Source organism: Labeo rohita, chromosome 1 (genome assembly GCF_022985175.1).
Source record: "Labeo rohita strain BAU-BD-2019 chromosome 1, IGBB_LRoh.1.0, whole genome shotgun sequence".
Taxonomy (NCBI): domain Eukaryota; kingdom Metazoa; phylum Chordata; class Actinopteri; order Cypriniformes; family Cyprinidae; genus Labeo; species Labeo rohita.
The window spans coordinates 34,376,421-34,404,071 of record NC_066869.1 but is presented as its reverse complement, the minus strand read 5'-3'; the positions used below and the strand labels follow the sequence as shown (position 1 = coordinate 34,404,071).

Sequence of the window (27,651 nt, the reverse complement as noted above, 5' to 3'; positions counted from 1 at the left end):
GCACGACCTAACGATTACAGAGATTGTAAATCAAATTAGTGAAGCAAAGTTAATGAGGTGAACTGTCATACAGATTATAAAATAAGCTTTTATTGTTATGTATTTCATTTATGAAAATGTATGCACAGGTCGGCCAGGTATATATATATATATAAATTTGAAGTCTTTCATGAACGTCCAGTGTGAGTTAGTCGATGTCAGAGCGATTGTTGTCAATGACAAGCTCAAGCTGGATCTAAAGTCATGGCGTTAATCAGAAGAAGTTGTGGCGCTGTGGTTCGGTATTCGTCTAATCATCTGATTTTACAGTCAAAATGCTTTGAGGGGTCTAATGTGAGTGATTTCTTGGTTTTGTGTTAGTTGTATGACTGCTTGCACAAAAATATAATGCCAACTAGTTTAGTGTCGACTACGTTACCAGTGCAGGCCAGCACAGAAGTTACTGCAATATAACAGTGTATAATATATTAAACTGCGTTTAATGTTTTCTACGCACGTTGTGTTATTAACAGTGTTTCAATATTTATGTCTGCGCGAACTGAACTGGTTGATGATGATCGTACTATGAAAGTTTTTAAATATGTGACCCTGGACCACAAAACCAGTCATAAGGGTCCATTTTTCAAAACTGAGATTTGTACATCATCTGAAACCTGAATAAATAAGCTTTCCATTAATGTATGGTTTGTTGGGATTGGACAATATTTGGCTGAGATACAACTATGAGAATATGTGGAATCTGAGGGTGCAAACAAATCAAAATATTGAGAAAATAGCCTTTAAAGTTGTCCAAATGAAGTTGTTAATAATGCACATTACTAATCAAAAATTAAGTTTTGATATATTTCGAGTAGGAATTTTACAAAATATTTTCATGGAACATGATCTTTACTCAATTTCCTAAAGATTTTTGGCATAAAAGAAAAATCAATAATTTTGACCCATACAATGTATTTTTGGCTACTGCTACAAATACAACTCAGCGACTTAAGTCTGGTTTTGTGGTCCAGGGTCACATATTATATTAAATATGAGTGCTCTGATTCTGTCTGTGCTTGTGGTCCCAGGTTTACTGTAGCAGACTGACCACTGCTGCCAACACGTCATCCACGCTCAATGAGAGGAAGAAAGACATTAAAGAGGATGGACTGAACCTGCAGGACTTCATATCTGGAGATCTGTCAGAAAAGAGCAAGTGGGAGGAATACAGAGGCAACCTGAAAAGACATAAGGGAGAAAGGTAAACATATACATGGTCTCTGTCTTTTTGGTGCATGAATATGGAAATCTTTCAGTACCATGGTTTTTATCAAAGCGTCATTATATTAGAATAGCCATCAACACCATACCAACGTGGCAAAAAAAGGAATTAGGTTATACAGCAGAGGTGCCCAACCCTGTTCCTGGAGATCGACTTCCGTGCAGAGTTTAGTTCCAACCCTAATCAAACACATCTGTCTGTAATTATCAAGTGCTCATTGAGATCCTAATTAGCTGGTTCAGGTGTGTTTGGTCAGGGTTGGAGCTAAACTCTGCAGGAAAGTCGATCTCCAGGACCAGGGTTGAGCACCCTTGATTTACAGTGAATCACAAAATCAGTCCAAACTCTGTCCTGGAGGGCCACTGTCAATACTGTCTGGTAAAGAACAATTTATGGAATTAATGTAATGTACAGCATGATATTAAAAAAGTGGCTGTCACACTGCAAGTGAGTAGTAAACTAAGTTCTCTTTCATGTCTTATTGCACTTAAACTGTCAAGTACACACAAGTGTATGTTAAAAACACACAGGAGTTACAAAAACAGGCAGTTATGTCTGTGAAGGTAAACCGCTGGATAAGAAATCATATGATTATATTAGATCTGTGTGGCAGCAGTGTAATATACAGTAAATTAATAAATAAATCCACTGCTCTCTTCTCTCATCTGAGGCTGGGACTCAAAATTTTTTTCTGTGCTCGTGCTTGAACTTTTGCTACAGCGTTAGAATTGGTACACCGTTGTCGCTTGCGAAAACACAATGGTGGCACAATGGATGGAAACGTGCATATTAAGGGGAGGTAATATTGTAATAAGATCCCCTTTCTACGTCACAGGGGAGCAAAATCTGAGCGACTCATTTTTTCACAAGCTTGCAGAGAAAAGCTTACCAAAAAAAAATTTACTTGGTGGTTCTTTTTCATGTTTTCTGGGTTGGTAGATGCACAGGGGATCCGATTTTAGAGCTTAAACACGAAAAAAGGCAGATTTTTATGATATGTTGCCTTTAAACTTAAGCTTAATTTTATGATCAAAGCAATGCAGTACAATAATGATTGAGACATACAAATAAACATTCCTCAAAAACGTGATATATCATATTTTATACTTACCTTTTATTCTTCACCATTTATAAAAACACCCTATGTTGCTTCAGTCCAGTAATTGCTCATCTTGAAATATTTCTAATAATATCAAATAATAATTAGTAAATGCATAAATAAAAAATAAAACGTGTTGCACAAAGGGGGATGTTTTTAGACTTGTACTAAAAGGCCTTCTACTTGAAAACTTTCATTCAGATGACAGAAAGCATGTAGTAGATTGTGTGCGACAGTTTTTCCAGCAAAGTTTTGATTGTGCCCTTAGGGTGATGATACATGGGGCAACCTGTTGAGCAATGTTGCCGGGCAACTTTTTGCCAGTGTTGCCTAATCGATCTTGCTTTGGCACTTTTTTATATTGAGAATGGGCAACAAATTATCTGGATAATAGGTCGTGGGATCTGTTTCACCTGATTGCCTGTTGACGACAGCATTGCCCAGCCCTTTGCTCTAAAAATTGCCCTGTGTATCATCAGCTTTAGAGATTTTTGCATAACAAAAAATGATACATTATTCTTTATAGAATTAAGATGTAATACTTTTTATGAGAGATGGATGGATGGATGGATGGATGGATAGATGGACAGATAGACAGACACACAGATAGATGGAGTCCAGTCCATATGATATAACCAGCTGTGTTTATTTTGCCAGGCTGAGGCTACCACCATGGCTAAAAACAGAGATCCCTATAGGAAAGAACTACAACAAACTGAAGAACACACTTAGAGAACTGAACCTGCACACAGTGAGTGTCTAAAAACATGCCTGGTATTTCAACTGCTTCACACAATTTCCTGACACAGTGGTCACAATGCACACAGTTCTTTAATACATTGAAAGTGGATGAGGACAAGAGGCTGTCAAGCTCCACAAAGAACAAAAAACCCATCATATATGACATATGACTTGAGCATTGCATACTCTCCTATTTGAGGTCAGCAAGATTTTTTTTTTTTTTTGCTTTAAGAAAAAATAATTTTGTTTAATGAGGATGCATTAAAATTGACAGTAAGAAAAAAGTGTTAGAAAAGATTCTGTTTCAAAAATTTTTTTATACAGTCACCATCCTTAAAATTCTGTCAGAAAATGCAACACTTTTCTCAGAAAATTGTTCCGATTGCAAATGTTTTGGTATTCACATGCTTATTGTTTTTGTTTGCACTGCAACAACACAAAAAACAGAGAAGAAAAGTCAAACTTGATAAAATTTTACACAGAACTCAAAAATGGACTCGACAAAATTATTGGCACCTTTTCAAGCATGTGATGCTCCTGTAATTTTCTATTTAGACACACCTGTGGGAACTAACAGGTGTGGGCAATATAGTAATCACACTTGCAACCAGTTGACTCAACCTTTGTGTTGTGTGTCACACTGAGCATGGAGAAAAGAAAGAAGTGTAAAGAGTTGTCTGTGGATTTGAGAGAAATAATTGTGGAAAAACATGGACAATCTCAAGGCTACAAGTCCATCTCCAGAGATCTTAATGTTCCTGTGTCCACTGTGTACAATATCATCAAGAGTTTTACAGCCCATGGCACTGTAGCTAACCTCACTGGACGTGGACGGAACAGCAAAATTAATGAAAAATTACAACGAACGATTGTTTGAATGGTGGATAAAGAACCCTGATTAACTTCCAAACAAATTCAAGCTGATCTGCAGACACAGGGTACAACAGCATCAGCACGCACTATCCGTCGCCATCTGAATGAAAAGGCACGCTATGGTAGGAGACCCAGAAGGACACCACTGCTGACACAAAGACTGGAGTTTGCCAAAACTTATGTGACAAAACTACAATCTCTCTGGGAGAACATTCTATGGACAGATGAGACAAAAGTAGAGCTTTTTGGTAAAGGACATCATGGCACTGTTTAAAGAAAAAAAATGAGGCCTTCAAAGAAAAGAACACAGTCTCTACAGTGAAACATGGTGGAGGTTCAAAGATGTTTTGGGGTTGCTTTGCTGCTTTTGGCACTGGATGCCTTGACTGTGTGAACGATATCATGAAATCTGATGATTACCAAAGAATTTTGGGGCACAACGTAGTGACCAGTGTCAGAAAGCTGCGTCTCCACCAGAGGTCATGGGTCTTCCAGTAGGACAGTGACCGAAACACACTTCAAAAAGCACTCAGAAATGGTTACAAACAAAGCGCTGGAGAGATCTGAAATGGCCAGCAATGAGTCAGACCTGAATCCCACAGCACACCTGTGGAGAGATCTCAAAACAGCAGTTGGGAGAAGGCGTCCTTCAAATCTGAATGAGCTGGAGCAGTTTGCAAAAGAAGAGCAGTCCAAAATTCCAGTAGAGAGGTGTAAGAAACTCATTCATGGTTACAGGAAGCGATTGATTTCAATTATTTTTTCCAAAGGGATGCTACCAAATATTAAGTTAAGGGTGCCAATAATTTTGTCCAGTGCATTTTTTGGGTTCTGTGTGGAATTGTATTAGATCTGACTTTTCTTCTCTATTTTTTTGGGTTGTTCCAATGCAAACAAAAGAAAAAAATAAACGTGAGTACCAAAACATTTGCAACTGCAACAGAGAGAAGCATTGCATTTTCTGACAGAATTGCAAGGGTGCCTATATTTTTGGCCATGACTGTATATACATTAAAGTATCCTGAAAATATGTGATTATGTGACACTGTTAGATGGATCAAACAATTGCAGCCTTGTTAAGCATAAGAAACTTATTTCACAAACATGAAAAAAAATTATACACCCCAAGCCTATACATTAGTGTATATAGCTATAGTATTAGTGTGATAAACAGACTTTATTTTCCTATTGACTGTAAATCTTTCTAAACAACAATAGCTACCATCCACTTTTATTGTATGTAAAAAAGCAGCTTGGACATTCTGTTATTTTAAAATGATGCTTATAAGCCAGTGGTACATGAAGTAGCTGTTATTATTGCTATAGGTCTGCGAGGAGGCCCGTTGTCCTAATATTGGGGAATGTTGGGGCGGAGGAGAGTATGCCACTTCCACAGCAACAATTATGGTAAGTGTATTGGATCTGCAAAGCAGCCAGGACGATATCTTGACGTTATGCTCTTGACTAAACATCTCCACTTGATTTCCCATACTCTTGCTGTAGTTAATGGGGGACACATGCACACGTGGCTGTAGGTTTTGTTCAGTTAAAACAGCGAGACGTCCGCCACCTCTTGATCCTGAGGAGCCATACAACACAGCTAAAGCCATTGCAGCATGGGGTCTGGACTATGTAGTACTCACATCAGTGGATAGAGATGGTGAGAAAAAATGTTTAAAAAACAGCAAAGACTCCATGAAATGCCTTGAATTTTTGCCATGCACTTTGTTTTCCTCATTGATGTATTTCATTTTAAAACTAAAACATTAAAGGGCTCATCCATTAAGTTACATTGTAGCCATGATCTCCCTCAAAGGAGAAGTCCACTTCCAGAACAACAATTTACAAATAATTTACTCACCCCCTTGTCATCCAAGATGTTCATGTCTTTCTGTCTTCATTCGTAAAGAAATTTATGTTTTTTGAAGAAAACATTTCAGGATTTTTCTCGATATATTGGACTTCATTGGTGCCCCGCGTGACCTTTCGATGCGATTCAATAGTATGTAGTGTCATGAACGTGCATCCCAGAGCCTGTGCTAAATGAGCTTTTGTGCTTAAAATGTATAAAAGTATTTATTTTCCGAAAAAAATGACCAGTCGTTTCGCTAGACAAGACCCTTCTTCCTCGGCTGGGATCGTTTAGAGCCCTTTGAAGATGCATTTAAACTACATTTTGGAAGTTCAAAACTGGGGCACCAATGAAGTCCATTATATGGAGAAAAATCCTGAAATGCTTTCCTCAAAAACCATAATTTCTTCACGACTGAACAAGGAAAGACATGAACATCTTGGATGACAAGTGGGTGAGTAAATTATTTGTAAATTGTTCTTCTGGAAGTGGAGTTCTCCTTTAAGAGGAAGTTTGTTTTAAATGAGATTATCACATATAGAAGACACTTAGAAGTAGATGACATATACAATAAATGACATATAGAAGTGAATAGACATGGACGAGGAAGCTCAAAACTTTCATTTTGTTTTCATTGCGTCTTTAAAATTATTATTGACTTCTGACCATATTTTTATTATAACGAACAGACATTCCTGATGGTGGGGCTGAACACTTTGCAAAGACTGTGTCCAACCTTAAAGAAAGGTACAAATATGAAATAAAGAGTTTGTCTGACCTTTTGGAATCAGCTCATTCATCTGTTTCTCTCAAACATGATCTTTTATCTCTTAGGAACCCTAAAATCCTGGTAGAGTGTTTGACACCTGATTTCCGTGGTGATCTGGCAGCAGTGGAGAAAATTGCTTTGTCTGGGCTTGATGTTTATGCTCACAATGTAGAGACCGTCAGAGATTTACAGAGGTTAGTGCAATTGTGCTGGTACAGTCTGGATCTTGTGTGCTTGCATAAAAAGTTCTGTCTGTGTCGGTAGCTTTTTTTAAAATCATTTTGTTTATTTATTTATTTTTTTAAAGAATGTTTTTTAATGCTGTTTGTAACTCCAGAAGCGCACATGTTTTTTGCCTTCAAAAAGTATTTTTTTATTTATTTATTTCAGTTTTATTTTTATATTTTATTTAATATACACTGCCGTTCAAAAGTTTGGGATTAGTAAGATTTTTGATGTTTTTTAAAGATGTTTCTTATGCTCATCAGGGCTGCATTTATTTAATTTAAAAAAAATTCAGCAAAAACAGCAATATTGTGAAATATTATTTCAATGTAAAATAACTGTTTTGTGTGTGTATATTTGTTTTAGGTGAATATATTTTAAAATTTATTCCTGTGATGCAAAGCTGAATTTTCAGCATCATTTCCAGTATTCAGTGTCACATGATCCTTCAATCATTCTAATATGCTGATTTATTATTAATGTGGGAAACAGTTGTGCTGCTTAATATTTTGTTGGAACCTGTGATACTTTTTTTTAGGGTTTTTTAATGAATAAAACATAAAAAACAGCATTTATTTAAAATAGAAATCTATATAACTATATAAACTATTCTTTAAAAGATTGTGGTCAGTAATTTTTTATTCTTTCTTTTTTTGAAAGAAATTCATACTTTTATTCACCAAGGATGTCTTAAATTAATAAAAAGTGATAGCAAAGACTTATATTGTTAGAAACGATTTCTGTTCATTCATCAAAGAATCCTAAAAAAAAGAATCACAGGTTCCAAAAAATATTAATCACCACAGTTGTTTACAACATTGAAAATAAAAGTAATAAATCAGCATATTAGAATGATTTCTGAAGGATCATGTGATGTTAAAGACTGTCCCAGTGACTGATGAAAAATGCAGTTTTGCATCACAGGAATAAATTATATGTTAAAATAGAAAACCATTATTTGAAACTCTAATAATATTTCACAATATTACAGTTGTGTCTGTATTCTTGATCAAGTAAATGCAGCCTTGATGTGCATAAGAGAATTTTTTAAAAAACATAAATCTTACTAATCCCAAACTTTTGAATGGCATTGGATAAATATTTTTTATTTTTATATGTTTTGTTTCTGGTATATATAATCACCACCAGATGGCAGAAATATCTAGTCCATTTTATAAAGTGAATTAGAATCATTTAAAGCTCAGACATTTCATTGCAGATCTCACTTTTAATCTTTGCTCTTTGACCTTAAGGCATGTGCGTGACCCCCGTGCAAACTTCGACCAATCACTGAGTGTTTTACGGCATGCTAAAAAGGTGAAACCCAGTGTACTCACGAAGACATCCATCATGCTGGGGCTTGGAGAGACAGACGCACAGATACATGCAGCTCTGAAAGGTAGATCATATTAGAGTTAGAGATGTTTTCGATATATCACAGGAGGTACATAAATATGCATATATCAGTATACGAGAGTTCTTTGTGTTCTTGCAGAATTGTGGGACGCTGGGGTGGACTGTCTAACACTGGGGCAGTACATGCAACCAACCAAACGCCATCTCAAGGTGTGTCGATAATAAAACAACAAAACTCTTCCACTTTACTTCCTGTCACATCTACACTATAATAATTAAAGGAGAAGTTCACTTCCAGAACAGAAATTTTCAGATAATTTACTTACCCCCTTGTCATCCAAGATGTTCATGTCTTTCTGTCTTCAGTTGTAAAGAAATTCAGTTTTTTGAGGAAAACATTTGAGGAATTATCTCAATATAATGGACTTCTATGGTGCCTGTGAGTTTGAACTTCTAAAATGCAGTTTAAAAGGCCTCTAAAAAGAGTTAGGGTAGGTCAAAAAACTCCCATCTCATTTTCTCCTCCAACTTCAAAATGATCCTACGTTGCTGCAGAAGTACCAACCCAGTGTTTACAAAGTGAACGTGCAAAGAAGATCAAATGCCCTTTAGAAAAAAAATGTAATATTACAAAAAAGTGATATAGGATGATTTTGAAGTTGGAAAAGAAAATGAGATGGGGGTTTCTCAACATACCCTAACTCTTTTTAGAGGCCTTATATATAATTATTATATGTAAATATAAATATAAATAAAATATAAATATAAATATATTTGTTATATATAAACTGTGTTTTTTTTAGAAAATAACCGATCATTTCGCTAGATCCACAAGACCCTTCTTCCTCAGCTGGGATCGATTAGAGCCCTTTAAAACTGCATTTTAAGTGTATTTTGGAAGCTCAAACTTGGGGGCACCATTGAAGTCCACTATATTAAGATAATTCCTGAAATGTCTTCCTCAAGAAACATAATTTCTTATCAACTGAAGAAAGAAAAACATGAACATCTTGGATGACAAGGGGGTGAGTAAATTATCTGCAAATTTTTGTTCTTGAAAAAGTGAACTTCTTTAAAGGGGTCATCGGATGCCCATTTTCCACAAGTTGATATGATTCTTTAGGGTCTTAATGAAAAGTCTATAATATACTTTGGTTAAAAATTCTCAATGGTTGTGTAAAACAACACCCTTTTTACCTTGCAAAAATCAGCTCTGCAAAAATCATCCCATTCTGAGGGATTGTTGCTTTAAATGCAAATGAGCTCTGCTCGCCCCGCCCCGCCCCTCTCTTCTCTGTGGAGTGATGAGCCTATTTAATTTAGCTGCATTTAGGCTCGTTTAGCCGCTAAACTTGCTAACTAGCATGTTATTAGGAAAGACAATCGCAAAGATTCATAAAAAAAAAAAAAACCTTATACTCACTTCTGCTGTATCTGCTGTATCTGTCTACTGAAGCTGGATTCGCATGAACATCTGAGATATTCTTGTCAGGTTACATTCCTGCTCCGGCGGTAACACTTTACTTGAAGAGGTGTGCATAAGACTGACATAGCACCTTCATAATCGTGACATGACACATGTCATGAATATGAAGGAGGTTTTATGCATGTTTATGACAACTGTCATAAACTGTAATTTGCTCAGTGACGTCATTTTTAATGCGAAGATGACATTGTTCGAGATGCCTTGGTTATGACAACTTGACATAAACTGGATTCCAGTGATTGAAATAAAAAAAATAAAATACAGCACAGTCCTTTCAGATGAATGGCGTGCCTATAAGAGACAGCTTACGTAGTACCGATATCGTCAGTATTCTGTCTGCCATAAAAGACATTTTGTTGATCCAGGGACTGTTGCTCATACTCAGCATATTGAGCGTGCATGGCAGAATTACAAATTGGTAATAAGTGACCCTAGACCACAAAACCAGTCTTAAGTGGCACGGGTGTATTTTAACAATAGCCAACAATACATTGTATGGGTCATTTTTTTCTTTTATGCCAAAAATCATTAGGATATTAAGTAAAGATCATGTTCCATGAAGATATTTTGTAAATTTCCTACCATAAATATATATCAAAAACTTATTTTTGATTAGTGATATGCATTGCTAAGATCATGCTTCATTTGGACAAATTTAAAGACGATTTTCTCAATATTTAGATTTTTTTGCACACTATCTAACAAACCATATATCAATGGAAAGCTTATTTATTCAGCTTTCAGATGATGTATAAGTGTCAATGTCAAAAAACTGACACTTTGATTGGTTTTGTGGTCCAAGGTCACATATGGTGTCATAGAGGAAATCATTTTTATCACAATGATAGAGTGGCACCACTGGTTAGGTATACGCCATTATGGTGGTGTCTTGGGTAGACTTTTCCATGATGTAAAAAAGCATGTCAAGAAAATATAAATGTGTGGGATGCTGTATTTAACTGTTTTTGCAGTGATATGGACCAAACTCTGCATGACTTAACCCACCATTGTACTGTTTTCATTTAAATTTTTGGGTGAATCACTCTCGCTCTGAAATAAAATACAATTTTATTAATTTTATTAATTATTATTATTATTATTGGATGATTAAATTTACTTCTATAACACCAGTTAATCTTTTTGCAACATTTGAAATGGTCTATTATCTGACCTTCTGTTGGAGGGGGAAAAAAAATATATATTCATGATGAGTATTAACACTTAATGACATTTTAATGACAAATTCAACTTGTACCACTGTAGTTCAGGTCAAGAAAAATATTAATGACACTGTTATAAAATCATTTGACAGAGTATTAGCCTTAATGCCATTTTAAGGATAAATTCAATTTGTACCACTGAAAAAAAAGTGGTCCGAAAAAAATTCACGACTGTCAAAACCAACCAAATGACGGTTTAATGTAATATTAACCCATAAAGCTGAGTAGTTTATTAAGTTCGATAATGAATCTGCTATGCTATGTTTATGACAGATTTATGAAAGGTTATGATGTCTTGGTAATGTCAAGTTGTCATGATAAAGACACTGACGGGTTATGATGTATTGGTTTATGTCAAGTTGTCATAACAAAGGCATCTCGAATAATGTCATCTTTACCAGTGTTGGGAAGGTTACTTTGGAAATGTAATAGGTTACAGATTACAAGTTACTCTATTTAAAATGTAATAAGTAGTGTAACTTTTCAATTACTTTATAAAAGTAATGTAACATTACTTTTAATTACTTTTTGATTACTTTTCTAAATTTCTAATATTTTCAACTGTTAATCATTTTGAAACATACAAACCAGGCAGAGTTAACCTTACAGTAGCGTTCAACACTGATTACTGTCACTTTCAAAATCCTTTATTACTTGAATTAAGATTATAATAAGTAAGGGATAACATACATCTTTATTTTGTGATAACAACTGGCTGGATGTACATTATCTCACTTATTACACAGCTGCTTGCCATAAAAGGAAATAATTAGACACTGATCTGAGTTGAAATATTTGAACACAAAGCTTCCGTGAAGAAATCAGTTGCTAGCCAATGGCAAGTTCAAACTAGACATTTTAGGGATACGGTGCAGCCATACCAGTTTTCTTACACAACATTTCACCACAGAAATATTAAGTAGTAGTACTAGTTTGTTAGTTATCTTATAATCCATTACAGCGTACAAAAAAAAAAAAAAAAAAAAAAAAAAAGGCAGCAACTGCGTTTGTATGAAACAATAGAGCGAGTCCACGATACCAGGATGACAGAATTAAGAAATTGTCTACATAATATTGAATTAAGCTTTAATATTCTATTAGCTAACCAAACGCAAAGCTTCCACCAAGAAAAACTATGAATTAAGTTGCCCCAATTGAGTCTGAGCTGTGTAATGATTAAATTTAGAGCACAGCCACCACAAATTCAGACTTTTTTTTTGTTTGTTTTTTTGTTTTTTACTTATTTTTTTGGTCTTTTTATGCCTTTTATTGTGATAGGACAGTACAGAGTTGACAGAAAAGAGCTGGGAGTAGAGAGGGGAGCGGGATCGGCAAAGGACCTCGAGACGGGAATTGAACTCGGGTCACCGTGAACGCAGTTGCGCTATATGTCATAACAAGATCATAACATAAATAACATCATAACAAGAAATAGTTTAATAGCTATGATACTGGGTTTGAAATCAAATGTTTGCATAGTTATGACAGAAAACACTAAAAAACAATCTTAAAAAATAAAGTTTATGCATAAACCTAAATAGGAAATAAAACAGTTATCAAATAAGCGTGTGTCCTATTCTGTGTCCTAAACTCCTGAAACATTGGTGTCTCATTTTAAAGCAGTCAATGCAATTTAAGAAAGAAGTCAATTGAGTCTGTAAGTGGGGGTGGGTGTGTGAAAAAATTCAGATGTAACCCCCTTTGTAATCACTGGCATTTTTCAAAAGTAACTGTAATTTAAGTACACATTTTTTCTCAGTAACTGTAACTAATTACAATTACATTTATTTTGTAATTAAATTACGTAATTCCGTTACATGTAACTAGGTACTCCCCAACACTGATCTTTACATTAAAAATGACATAAATGAGCAAATGACACTTAATGACAGTTGTCATAAACATGCATAAAACCTCCTTCATATTCATGACATGTGTCATGTCACGATTATGAAGGTGTCATGTAAGTCTTATGCACACCTCTTCAAGGAAAGTGTTACCACACTGTCAACACGCATTTATGTTCAAACAACATGAAAAAGTGAACTTTGCAAACGATGACCCCTTTAAGGCAAAAACAAAAAAGTGAAATGCATGGGAAAGAAACGCAAGCCATTTGCCTTATCAGAAGTCAGTGTACCAACAACCAACAGAATGATTTTGAAGCTGATATTTTAAGGTAAAAAACTAAACACACAGTTGCTTTAAAGGGGTCATCGGATGCCCATTTTCACAAGTTGATATGATTCTTTATGGTCTTAATGAAAAGTCTATAATATACTTTGGTTAAAAATTCTCAATGGTTGTGTAAAACAATACCCTTTTTACCTTGCAAAAATCAGCTCTGCAAAAATCATCCCATTCTGAGGGATTGTTGCTTTAAATGCAAATGAGCTCTGCTCGCCCCGCCCCGCCCCTCTCTTCTCTGTGGAGTGATGAGCCTATTTAATTTAGCTGCATTTAGGCTCGTTTAGCCGCTAAACTTGCTAACTAGCATGTTATTAGGAAAGACAATCGCAAAGATTCATAAAAAAAAAAAAAAACTTATACTCACTTCTTCTGTATCTGCTGTATCTGTCTACTGAAGCTGGATTCACATGAACATCTGAGATATTCTTGTCAGGTTACATTCCTGCTCCGGCGGTAACACTTTACTTGAAGAGGTGTGCATAAGACTGACATAGCACCTTCATAATCGTGACATGACACATGTCATGAATATGAAGGAGGTTTTATGCATGTTTATGACAACTGTCATTAACTGTAATTTGCTCAGTGACGTCATTTTTAATGCGAAGATGACATTGTTCGAGATTTTTACCTTGCCAAAATCAGCTCATTCCGGTCGAGGCTGCTTTAAATGCAAATGAGCTCAGCTCGCCCCGCCCCTCTCTTCTCTCTGTGGAGTGACGAGCTGCTCGGAGAGATTCTTTACTTTAGCCGCATTTAGCCGCAATTAGCCGCTAAACGTGCTAACTAGCACATTATTAGGAAAGGCGATCGCAAAGATTCACAAAAAAACCCTTATACTCACTTCTGCTGTAAGTGAAGCTGGATCATGAATGATTCGCGTGAACATAGACTGATATATGTAGATCAGGAGGCGCATTCCCGTCACAAACAAATGTAATCTACTGCATCTTCGGTGGCTGAGATGTCAGGAGTACATGACGACCACTATGTTCATTATTACATCCAGCAACACAACACCTCAATCGCTCAATCAGAGATATTCTTGACTAATTTACATCCCTGCTCCGGCATCAAAACATGGAGGTCGGACTGTTACAGCTGATCTGAGGTAAGACGCTCATGTCAATCAACTATCGTGGGAGCGGCCTCTGTCAATGTGACGGCACACCAACAGGCATCTGAGAACGGCTCGATTTGAAAAAGGGAATATTATTTTTACAGATTAATTAAAAACCACTGCAATGTTCAAACAACATGTAAAAGTGAACTTAGCATCCAATGACCCCTTTAAGTAATCTATTATAGATGTTGCATAGAAACAAACTCTGATTGGCCACTTTACATGTTGGGCAGATCTAAGCAGGACCAAATTTTACCAGAGTGAGAAGTGTTCCAGAGCTAATAATTCAAAAGCAGCAGGCAACGTTTTCAGTTTCATACATCATTTTAGTTTCTTTCTGTTAAATCACACGCCTGTTATTGAGAGTGTTATTTTCTGTTCTTGAATGCATCAGTCTGAAAATGTGTGTCTGATTGAAGGTGGAAGAGTATGTTACTCCTGAGAAGTTTGCATACTGGGAGAAGGTTGGGCAGGAGATGGGCTTCGTCTACACAGCCAGTGGGCCACTTGTGCGTTCCTCTTACAAAGCAGGTAAACCGGTTAACAAATTTTAATTCATGGAGCTTCAGCTAATACCCAGATAATGGTATCTGTTAGCTATCCCTTTTTTTTCAATGACAGTTGCTTGGCTGGTGCAAGATGCCCTTAAGTATGCGACTTTAAATCCCCATCTTTTGTCATGGGGCAACAACAGCTCCATCAATAAAATGAATCATTTGCTCAATAAAATGAATCATTAACTGTATTTGTTTAAATATACTGTGTCATTTTTTTTTTTTTAGGTGAGTTCTTTTTGAAGAATCTGCTGGAAAAGAGGAAGACCGAAGGAACCACAGAAGCAGCAGAGTAAACCTACTGAACATCATCTGTCTACAGTATAAAAACTAGTGGGATAGTTCACCCAAAAATGAAAATTCTGCTATTAATTACTTACCCTCGTGTCATTCCAAGCCCATAAGACCTTCATTCATGTACAGTACAAAAATTAAGATATTTTTGATGAAATCCTGCATAGACAGCAATGCAACTGACACGTTCAAGGCCCAGAAAGGTAGTAAGGACATTGTTAAAATAGTCCATGTGACTATTTGTTCAACCGTAATGTTATGAAACTAACTTTTTGTGCATAAAGAAAATCAAAATAACTTGAAACGTGTCAGTTCCGTTGCTGTCTATTCAGGGTCAGAAAGCTCTCAGAATTCATCACAAATATCTTAATTTGTGTTCTGAAGATGAACGAAGGTCTTGGTTTGGAACATGAGGGTGAGTAATTAATGTCAGAAGTTTCATTTTTGGGTGAACTGTCGCTTTAAGTAAATATATTACAAAATAAAATTCATTATGTTGCAGTAGCTCTACAAACATAATGTTGTTTTAGAAACGGGTGAAAGATCTATATGTTGTGCATCATTTGTCAAAGATCATGTTAATTGTGTATTTTTGCTTCAGCCATTATTGGCTTCCATATTTTAACCTGTGAAATGAGTAGACAATACTGCTTCTTTTCATTGGTCCATATTTATTTAAGAAATACATTTCTGCAATAATTGCACATGACTATTACAAACCTGTACAGTAAGAGATGATTGTATAAAAGCTACAACTGTGACTCAATATCATACACAGTGCAGGTCAAACAATACATATCAGAGGATTAATAAAGGATTAATAACTGGTTGACACAAACGTTTTTTTGACAACGCTATCATATGCCAAATTTAAGGCAAATGTTTTACAGTGTTTTTATGCCCCACTTGGTCCTAACATCAAAGTTTCTGTTCCTTCTGATGTTGCTCTTTCAAACCTCGCTCTCAAATAAGTAGATGATTTTGCCATTAAAATCTATAACACTGATAACTGTAAACAATAATATACTACTAAACAGTACTGGGATGTTAAAATGCATTACTGTTTTTGTGCACAGTTAATGTACATGTTACAATTTTCCAAAATGGCACAGACATGAGAAAATTCTAAAAAAAAATTGAGAATGATTTAAAAAACTAAGACATGACAAAGTGCATTAAATCACTCTGTCCTAAAAATAATTTTTGAAGATAGTTGAACACACACAGAGCAAATGCATTTTTACAAACAGATTTCCAGCAACGGTCACACGTTACTTTGGTTTTTTTCAGCAAAAGACTTTAATCATTGTAAAGTGCACATGCGTGTGTGTGTGTGTGTGTGTGAGGTGGTGTTTATGCTTTGGGTTTCTTGACGGGTGGTTCATTGATTCGTGGAACTCCTCCAGTTGGTGTGAAGGGGATTCGGGTCGTCACTTTCTTACCAATGGTCTCGATCTATGCGAAACACACAACATTAAACTATGCCACTTAATAACGTGACAAACTGGGTACAGCCCAAAACATTTTATCCACTCACCTGAAAGCCAAAGTTTTGTAGCTGAGTGTGCAGATGGTCCAGGACTCGTCGACCATCAAAGATAAATGCTGGTTTCAACATCTTGTGGTATATTTTCTCATAATCCAGATCCTAAAAACAAACATGTGGAATAATTCACTAATCTTTTTTAGACATATCATTGTTCTTTTTTTTTTGTTTGTTTGTTTTTTTGCAACTACATTGTAGTACCACATAAACTATAATATATGAATTTGGTAATCATTCAGTACCATGGCAGAGCACAAAAGTAAGGACTTGTTGACCATTAGTTCAGATTTATACCCCACCAATATTTTTACTGGACTCGATACAAAAACATACATTTTAATTTACACTTAGAAATGTAAATGTAATATTTTTTTTTTTGTAAAAAATGTGATTTAATAGTGTATAATAATGTATTTACATTTCTATATTAATAAATATATAAACCAAATATTTATTTATAATATTACAATAGTATAATAATATTTATATTACTATTATATAATTATAGTATTAATTATAGTATTAATTAATTTATTTATTTATTTATTTATAATATTTTTACCCCACCAATACTGTTACTTGACCCAACAAAAAACAATTTCAATTTACACTTAAAAAAATGTAAATGTATATTACTTTTAAAAATGTATAACCAAACATTTATTATTTATAATTTGGAATAGTATTGCTTGTATTATTATTATTATTATTATATGATTATAGTATTATTTAGAATATTCATTTTTCTTATTTATATTATTTATTATCCCACACACAGTTTAAATGTATAATAACCAAACATTTATAATACTGTAATAGTATTATTTATTTTATTATTATATAATGATAGTATTATTTAGAATATTAACTAATTATTATTAAATTATTATTTATAATATTGATAGTAAGGACTTGTTGGCTAATAGTTCAGATTTCTTACCCCAGCAATACTGTTACTTGACCCAACAGAAAAACAAAAACCCCCCCACAGAAATGTAAATGTAATGGGAAAAGTATAATAATGTATTTACATTTCTAAATTAATAAAAATATAAAAAACCAAACATTTATTGTATATAATATTTTAATGGTATTATTTCTATTATTATATAATTACTGTGTTATTTATAATGTTCATTTATTATTAATTATTATTAAATTATTATTTACAATATTAGAATATTTTAAATGTATAATAATGTATTTACATTTCTAAATTAATAAATATATAAACCAAATATTTATTATTTATATTATTTTACATTACTGTATTATACATTTTTACATTTCTAAATGAATAAATATATGACCAAACATTAATTAATTTACTTTTGTAATATTGTTTTGTATTCAGTCTAAAATGATTGTTTAAAAAAAAGTTTTGTATTACACATTTATATATGTAAATGTAAAAAGTAAACATTTGTAAATATAAAAACTAAACCTGTATTAATTAGTATTTTAAATATATTGACATTTAGATTTATAATTTATTTTATTTTAAAATTGTTAAAAAATACTAATTATTAATATTTTTAGATTTATACATTTATAAACAATTATTAATTCTAAAACAGTAAGAAGATGTCCAGAATACCTGGAAATTAATGCGGTAACACTTTACAATAAGGTATCAATTGTTAACATTGATGTATTAACTGACATGAATGAACAATGAACAATACATTTATTACACTATTTATAAATGTTTGTTAAAAAATACAGTCATTCATTGTTTGTGTTAGTTCACAATGCATTAACTAATGTTAACAAACACAACTTGTGATTTTTATAATTAATTAGTAAATGCTGAAATTAACAAAGATTAATAAATGCTGTAGTAGTATTGCTGATTCTTAGTTCATGTTAACCAAAGGAGTTAAATAATGTTAACTAATGAACCTTTTTGTAAACCATTGCCATTAATGCACTGTTTGCAAAGCACAAAAATACATGTATATGATTAATAAATATGGCGCTGATATTGTGTTGTTCCAATAGGGAAAGTGACATTTCTGCTTTTGTAAATCAAAACGCTTTATTTTCAAAGTATGAATCAAATATTATGTCAGTGGCTTCTAAATCTGCATGGAGTTTGTGTTTTGTGTGTGTGTGTGTGTGTGTGTTTGTGCCATCTACCTTAAACATGTCCCACTCTGTGCAGATGACCAGGGCATGTGCACTTTCACATGCCTCATATGGGTCTGACGTCACCGTGACAAGATCAGACACTGCAGAGAGAATGAGTCATGGCAAATTAGACACTCAAACACAAACTTTCTCCTGCATTCCTATTTGAGAGCGCCTCTCCTACATGACATTCAGCATGACACAGCACTCCTTTCCTCTCCCATCATTCAAATACACTTTACCTAAAGCATGGTTTTATCTTCTCAACACACATACCTCTCTCTGGGTTGTCTCCGGAGATGCTGGGTTGAGACAGGTCCTGGATTATCTGCTCCTTCAGCACTTTAGGGTCATAAATATGCAACTTGGCTCCTTCGTCCATCAGATACTTAGAGATATAGATACTGGAGGACTCTCTGAAACACACACACACAGGAAGGACTTACAACACAAGATTTCCATTTACAGCCAGATTAGGATAACACGGAAAAGTAGCAAACAGTTGAGGTAAAAGTATGTCAAAGTCATAAATGTAACATTGTTGAAGGTGACATATCATGGAAATATGAGTTTTTGTGTGTTCAAGTGCTATAATCGAGTCCCCAGTGCATCTACCAACTCAGAAAACGTGAAAAAGGACAACCCAGTAAATTTGTTTTGGTACGTCTTTCTCTGCATGCTTGTGAAAAAAAAAACCCCAGAGCTGCTCAGATTTCACTCTTCTGTGTAAAGTGGTAAGGGGATCTTATTATGATGTTCCCGGCCCCTAATCTGCACATTTCCACCCAAGTTGTGCCATTGTGTTTTCGCAAGAGACCAACACCATGACGAAACTTCAAGCAAAGCATGCTAACTGTTCTGTCTTTGGCTGCACAGATGAGCACAGAACACTATTTAGAGCCCCAGCCTCAGAGAAGATGAGAGAGCAGTAGAATTATTGATTTATTTACTGTATATTACACTGCTGCCACACACATCTAATATAAACGTGATTTCTTTTCCAGCTGTTTGCCTTCACAGACATAACCGACTGTTTTGCAACTCAGGTTTTTAACATAAATTTGTGTGTATTTGACAGTTTAAGCGCAATAAGACATGAAAGAGAACTTAGTTTAGTACACACATGCCGTGTGACAGCTGCTTTCTGTGTGTGTGCTTTAAATGTTTGCGCTCAGAAAACTGTATATCAGAAGTTTAAACTGATATGGCTTTAAAACGCATGATTTTAGCGTGATAGCAATGATAATCAAAACCAAACAGTTGTTTTTGGCAGAGTATCTGAGGTACAACCTGTAAAAGCACAGCTCTGTTCTGGAAAAGGGGGCAGGGAGCAGCAGCTCATTTGCATTTAAAGAGACATGCACGAAAACAGCGTGTTTCTGTTTCCACTCAAAATGGGCATTTTCGAAATGATATCCATCTTTTTTTTTACTGGGAAAGTGAGCCATTTGTAAATTTTATGGGTGTGGCTTCCGGTCTCATCCGCATCCAGCTAGTTTTAGCTGTACAAAACAGCTGGTTCTGCTGCTTGATATTGCAAATTAGTTGTCTTGCCATATTATTTTAATGTATCTTAATTATGAGCACACTGGTTTATAGCACAAACAGTTTTACCGTTTACTGCAAGTTGTTATTCTTCTTGTAATTTCTCTATAGGGAAGTTTCACTCATAGGATTACTTCCGTGTTGAGGAAAAAGGTGGACAATAAATGACCTGTGGGGTATTTTGGGGTGAAACTTCACAGACACATTCTGGGGACACCTGTCACGAATCTGGTCGGTGCTCTGCGGACCGCTCACCACCAGATGTCACTCTCACCTTTCCATTTCACTCTGACTGTTACTTTGCACTTCGGACTGCATCTCCCATCCTCCACCGCACTGATTGCGTCAGCCCCCGTGACCAATCAGGCTTCCTATAAAGCTCCGGACTTTCCCAGTGCAAGTGACGGAGTATTCTGTAACGTGGAGTGAGAGGCGAGAGGTCCGCAGAGCACCGACCAGATTTGTGACAACACCTAAGATTAATATTACATACTGTAACAAAGGGGCATAATAGGTCTCCTTTAAATAAAATTAGTAATATATTAAAGCAGAAGTTTACTTCCAGAACAACAATCTACAGATAATTTACTCACCCCTTGTCATCCAAGATGTTCATGTTTTTTTTTCTTCATTTGTAAAGAAATAGTTTTTTGAGGCAAACATTTCTCCATATATAATGGATTTCAATGGTGCCCTTGAGTTTAAACTTCCAAAAGGCAGTTTAAATGCAGCTTCAAAGGGCTCTACACGATCTCAGCCAAGGAAGAAGGGTCTTTAAAAGGGTCTTTATGTAAATTTATATAAATTTTATATTTTTTAACCTCAAATTCTGGTCTTGTCTAGCTCTGTGTGAACTCTGTATTCTGGTTCAAGACAGTTAGGGTGGGTCGAAAAACTCCCATTTAATTTCTCCTCCAACTTCAAAATCATCCTACATCCAACTTTTAAAGTTGGAGGAGAAAATGAGATGAACGTTTTTTTGACCCTAATTGTCATGAACCGGAATGCGAAGAGTTCACGCAGAGCTAGACAAGACCAGTATTTGAGGTTAAAAAGTATATAAATTGTCAATTTATTTATTTATTTATTTTTTTAAATAATCGATTGTTTCACTAGATAAGACCCTTCTTCCTCGGTTGGGATCGTTTAGAGCCTTTTGAAGCTGCATTTAAACTACACTTCGGAAGTTTAAACTCAAGGGCACCACTGAAGTCCAGTATATGGAGAACATTCCTGAATTTATTTCCTAAATAAACTATTTCTTTTCAACTGAATAAAAAAGATATGAACATCTTGGATGACAAGGGGGTGAGTAAATTATCTGTAAATTTTTGTTCTGGAGGTGAACTTCTCCTTTAAATTACTAATATCTTTAAATACTACAATATATAAAATTGTATTATATTTTCAGTCAGTTTAATGAAGCTTTCATAATATCACAGTGGTGTCCAAAAGACTGAGACTGAACTAAATAAATAAATAAAAATAACCAGTTAATATTGAGTTACTTAGAAGCAATATCACTAATAATCACTGTGAAAGAATGGACTGAAGTATTTAGTGAACAAAGGTCTTACTGGTTTTGAATATGAGGGTGTGTAATTAATGACAGAAATTTAAAACCATGAGTCATTTTTAAATCGTGCTGCATAACATCACTTTACGCTTGTGTTCCTGCCCCATTCCTGACTGAAATAAAATATGAATGGCAGTTTAAAAAAAAAAAAAAATGGCTTGAATCCACATGCATAGGCATGACATATACATGACTCAAGATAAAGGTCATGGGTGGCACGGGTGCGTGTATGCATGTATTGTAAAATTTAAGTCTGCCTGATTTTTGTAGGATACAGTTCAAACTAAAGAAATCTATGTGTAACCTTCATTGCACAATCAAAGTTAATGGATAACTTATGCTCTGACATCTCATGGTCTGTTTTGTAGGTAAAAGTGAAAGACACAGATTTTGACTTGTCAGCAAATGAACGCAATAAAGTTGTCATATATAAAAATAGACAGGTTCAAAGTATCCCTGTGTGTACCTAGTGTCTCCCGTGTCCTTCTTGAAGGAGAAACCCAACAAGGCGATTTTCTTCCCCGTAACAGTGTTAAACAGGCAGTCGATGATCCGACAGGCAAACCTCTTTCTCTGGTATTCGTTCATGTCAATCACCTGAACATTAGAAAGCAGAGAGTAAAAGATTAGACAAAAATAATCAAACTAATTTTTATAAATACTTAAATTTTTTAAATAAGCCTGTATTTATTTGGCTGTACAAGGCTGTATTTATTTGAGTAAACATGAGCAAAAAAAAAAAAAGCCCTGTAATATTGTGAAATATTATTATAATTTAAAATAACTTTTTTTCTATTTTAATATGTGACCCTGGACCACAAAACCAGTCTTACGTTGCACGGGTATATTTGTAGAAATAGCCAAAAATACATTGGATGGGTCAAATTTATAAATTTTTCTTTTATGCCAAAAATCTTTAGGATATTAAGTAAAGATTGTGTTCCATAAAGATATTTTAAGTTTCCCACCATAAATAGATCAAAAATTAATTTTTGTTTAGTAATATGCATTGCTATGAACTTCATCTGGACAACTTTAAAGGTGATTTTCTCAGTATTTTGATTTTTTTGCACCTTCAGATTCTAGATTTTCAAATAGTTGTATCTCCATTCTCTTCTCAGGTGCACCTTCACATATTCATAGTTGCTGTGACATGATCAGTCAACCATTATATTTTGTGAAGCTAAGCCTGACTTAATGCATCTTTCCATTGAATAATGACTCATGCAAAGCCAATGTAAGCCATCAAGAATTACTAAATATTATGCTAAGTATTCAAACTGAAGTATACCTGTTGCCAGTATGACGCAACCTCTGGTAGATTCAGTGCCTCACACAGATACACCAAATTCAGCACATCCTTTTGAAAACAACTTCCTCCAAAACCTGATGTAGACACAAAAACAAGGACAACTGAAGCAAAACTCTCATTCATTTGCTTGAATCTCATTCCATCATATCATAAAAAACACTGATAATGAGGAATTAAGATGGGAATATCAAATGCTAATGGTAATAAATGCACTGACCCACGCTGGCTTTGAGGAACTTGCTACCGATGCGCTGATCCATGCCGATGGCTCTGGCCACCTCTTCGACATCAGCGCCAGTGGATTCACACAAGGCAGAGATGGAGTTTATACTACTAATGCGCTGAGCCAGGAATGCATTTGCTGCCTAAAAACACAAGCATTTTTTTATACATCACAAAAAAATAGGTATTACATATCAAATTATTAGAAATGTTTGGCTTCTTTATGGCTACGATTAAAAATCTTACATTTAGACTATACATACCAGTTTGGAAAGTTCTGAGGACCAGGTGTTGGTGGTGATTATACGTGATTTTGGGACCCAGCGCTCATAAACTGCGCTGAGAGCACTGATGGCCCTTTGACCCTCTGGAGTCTCATCTCCACCAATCAGGACACGATCTGGGTCTTTCAGGTCCTTCACTGCTGTACCCTCCGCAAGGAACTCTGGGTTAGAGAGAACCTGTAATCAAAGGCGGGAAAAGGTCATTTTTTTAACACAGAGAAGCTGAATAAACTGTGAAACAAATCCTTAAGGTCTGCAAATCCAGTTGGTTTTATTAGTTCACTTGAGAGACGCAAAAACTTTGGCAAACTTTGTAGGAAATCCCTTTCAAAATAAAAGCCTAATCCAGATTATGTTTGCAAATAGATGATGGCTAAGTAAAATGTCAAACTAATGTAGAAGCATATTTTTACAATATAAATCAGACAAACAAGTTCCTTTAACTTTTTAATACCCCCATTGTGTCCTATTTGAGTGAACACACACACACTTACACAAATATACATACAATTAAATACTGTGCGCACACACACACACGTTACCATTTAAAGGTTTGGAGTCAGTAAGATGTTTTTTAAGAAAGTCTCTTATGCTCTGCATTTATTTGATATAAAGTATAGTAACAACATTAAAATTGTGAAATATTACTACAAATGACTGTTTTCTATTTTAATATATTTTAAAATGTAATTTATGTGATATGTAATTTCAAATTATATTTTTCCCCATTTACTGATTAAAAAAAAACAGATTCAGTGTTCCTCAAAATGAATAAAAACAGTAAAATGCAACTGAGAATATGACGCAATCCTGCAATAATTAAATATGTTAAATAAGACAAATATCCTTTATGTATTTAATTCCATTTTATTATCCAGTGTCTTTGCTGCTGACCTTCAATGATCCAATTCAACCATACTAATAAGCAAAAATTCACTTTTTTTATTTGAACTTTATTATTCTGCATTCTACTATATGTGAATTTACTTTTGCTTCAGCCTGAGGCTTTTGGAGGCTTTTTGATTCCCCATATATCAGCACAGAAATATTCAGCTGCTCACACAAACATACCTGCAAGTTGAGGCTGGGTTTGGTATTTGCATCAAATATCCTGCGGATGCTCTCAGCTGCACGGACTGGCACCGTGCTCTTCTCCGTAACAATTTTATACCCGTCCGACACCTCCACAATCCGTCGTGCACATGCCTCGATAAACTTCAAGTCAGCAGCACGACCTTTGCCCATACCATATGTCTTAGTTGGGGTGTTTACCTGAACAGAGATATTATGACATTTGATATTAGGGTCAGTGTACAGACCTACATGCAAAAACCACATTAAAATAGTTGGCTACACTCACAGAAATGAAGACCAGATCTGCGTCTTTAATGGCTGAGTCAATATCTGTGGAGAAAAAGAGGTTCTTCCCACGGCAGGACAACACCACTTCATTCAGGCCCGGCTACAACAGCAAGTAGAAAAGACACGTTTGATTCACCATGCAATACAGAATTCTCAGTAGAAACATCTGTGAATGGATGAAGTATTTCTTGTATACTGTACTATTCACTTACGTAATAGTAAAAATATTTTTAATGAAGAAAATATACACTACCAGTGAAAAGTTTTAATGTTTTTAAAGATGTCTCTTCTGCTCACCAAACCTGCATTTATTTGATCCAAAGTACACCAAAAACAGTAAATCTCTGAAATATTTTTACAATTTAAAATAACTGTTTTCTAATTGAATATATTTTAAAATTGAATTTATTCCTGTGATTTCAAAGCTGATCCTTCAGAAATCATTCTAATATTCTGATTTGCTGCTCAAAAAAAGAGTTATTATTATTATTATTATTATTATGTTGAAAACAGCTGTGTAGAATTTTTTCTGGTTTCTTTGATGAACAGAACGTTCAGAAGAACAGCATTCATCTGAAATAGAAATGTTTTGTAACATTCTAAATGTCTTTATCATCACTGTTGATCAATTGAAAGCATTAATTAAAAGTAAAAAATATATATTAAATAAATAAGAACTGTACTTTTATACTGACTCCATGCTTTTTATTTCAGATAAATGCTGATCTTTGGATCTTTCTATTTATCAAAGAATCCTGAAAAAAAAAGTACTTGACTGTTTTAAATATTGATAATAATAATAATAATAGTAGTAGTAGTAGTAGTTTCTTGAACAGCAAATCAGCATTTTAGAATGATTTTTGAAGGATCACGTGACACTGAAGACTAGAGTAATGATGCTGAAATTTTAGATTTGATCACAGGAATAAATTACATTTTAAAATATATTCAAATAGTAAGAGGTTATTTTAAAAAAGTAAAAATATTTCACAACATTACTGCTTTTCTGTATTTTGGATCAAATAAATGCAGGCTTGGTGAGCAAAAGAGACTTTTTTAAAAAACATAAAAAAAACTTACTGTTCAAAAACTAATGACTTGTAGTGTATCAGGGTCCACCTTTAACCAGGGTTTAAACCTATTATTCCTTTAATTGTATTACCTCATATATGGGCAGGGTATCAGAGTTCCAGGCTTTGATCCGGGATTCATTAACATCCACTACTGTGACTGTGATCTCGGGACACATGCTTGCAATGACACTACATGTCGGACCTCCAACATACCCAGCGCCTATACAGCAAATCTTCTTAATCTGAAACATCTGGAAAAAAAGAGACAGATGGAATCAAGGTGCAGCAGATTATGAGACAAATTATGAATGGCCCCTTATAAACCAGCCAACTTTTCTCAGGGCAGTTCCTTCTCTTTCACAGAGTTCCAGGGCCTCATGAGGTGGTCAGTGGTAAGTATCATATTACTGACCCCCGGGGATGGAGTAGTGATTAGAAATTCGACTCTTTTGCGATGTTTCGGTTCCTTTGAACAGTTCATCCCAAAATCTGATTCAATGATTCTTTTATATTATATATATTCAGCGGTCTCCTAATGAATGATATTAAAATTATTCTCAGTTCTAAAATGAACTCTGTCTCCCGTGTATGTTAATAAAACGAAGTATTGTTAAATTAATTATAAAATAAATGTATAAGTTTAAGTAAATTACATCTCACTCCATTGGTACAATCCGAATGAATCGTTTAGAGCGGTTCTGCGAACCAGATCGAAAGAATCACTGAGAAAAAAAATCCGACTCAAAAGACGGAACCGTTCAAGTAGTTAAAGTGGCTCTGCTTTAACAACCATGAATAACTAATAAAAAGAACCAGATGCTACACATCAAAGACAGATAGAAAGAACGCAAACTTTGTATTCGCAAAAAAAGTTTATAACTGTTGCCTGTTGATGTTTTTAACAGGTAAAATGTCATTAAATGATTCATGATTTGAATGAAGATCTTCTCATGAACACGGGAACTCTTTCAACTTTTAGAACTGAATGGTTTTATCATTTAAAGATTTATAGAATACGATCAGTTTTAGATTCTGTATCATAGCTTCAGTCACAAAATCACAACTTTAAATTCAATGTGATATACTTTGAAGTATACAACAGATTTCAATAGCTATACAGACTTACCTTGTCTCACAGTGAAGCTCTTCAGCTAAAACACTCTTCTGTTTGACTCAGGGCAGTATGCAGGTAAGGTTCCTCCGTCTGAGGTGCCTTGTTCGCGAATGAATAAAACTATTATATCCTTGATACATAAACTCCCACAGAACACACACACACACATTTACGAACACACACCCACCGGGAGGGGGATAGCAACGTAAACACATCAGAGAGGGGAGGGGCCGAACTCTGCTTCCGGGTCATTAAGTCGTTCTTTTCAAACTAACAGTCTTGTTAGAACGTTCGAAATTTTATTTTGACTTCTATTTAAGCAGAACAAATAATCGTTCATAGACTAGAAGGGTTTATTCTCATTATTTAATTCTAATTCAGTTATTGTTAAAACAAATACGCCAAAATTGATTATTCCGACTTTTCATTTGACATGAATGTCAT

General features: G+C 34.7%; 2 protein-coding genes across 2 annotated transcripts; one reads left to right on the top strand and one right to left on the bottom strand.

Moving 5' to 3' along the window:
• Positions 1–52: 52 nt before the first annotated feature.
• On the top strand, positions 53–15,882 carry lias (lipoic acid synthetase). The gene is made up of 11 exons (XM_051125236.1): positions 53–333; positions 1,068–1,240; positions 3,018–3,111; positions 5,301–5,381; positions 5,478–5,634; positions 6,516–6,573; positions 6,661–6,789; positions 8,074–8,219; positions 8,316–8,386; positions 14,615–14,726; positions 14,978–15,882. The coding sequence occupies exons 1-11, from the start codon at positions 244–246 to the stop codon at positions 15,043–15,045; spliced, it is 1,179 nt and encodes a 392-aa protein (XP_050981193.1). The 5' UTR covers positions 53–243; the 3' UTR covers positions 15,046–15,882.
• Positions 15,822–27,523, bottom strand: ugdh (UDP-glucose 6-dehydrogenase). The gene is made up of 12 exons (XM_051125130.1): positions 27,220–27,523; positions 26,183–26,344; positions 25,019–25,120; positions 24,730–24,930; positions 23,638–23,835; positions 23,370–23,517; positions 23,132–23,226; positions 22,307–22,437; positions 18,996–19,135; positions 18,729–18,820; positions 16,581–16,691; positions 15,822–16,498 (listed from the first exon to the last, which is right to left on the bottom strand). Exons 2-12 carry the CDS (start codon positions 26,342–26,344, stop codon positions 16,397–16,399), a joined length of 1,482 nt encoding a protein of 493 aa, XP_050981087.1. The 5' UTR covers positions 27,220–27,523; the 3' UTR covers positions 15,822–16,396.
• Positions 27,524–27,651: the final 128 nt, after the last annotated feature.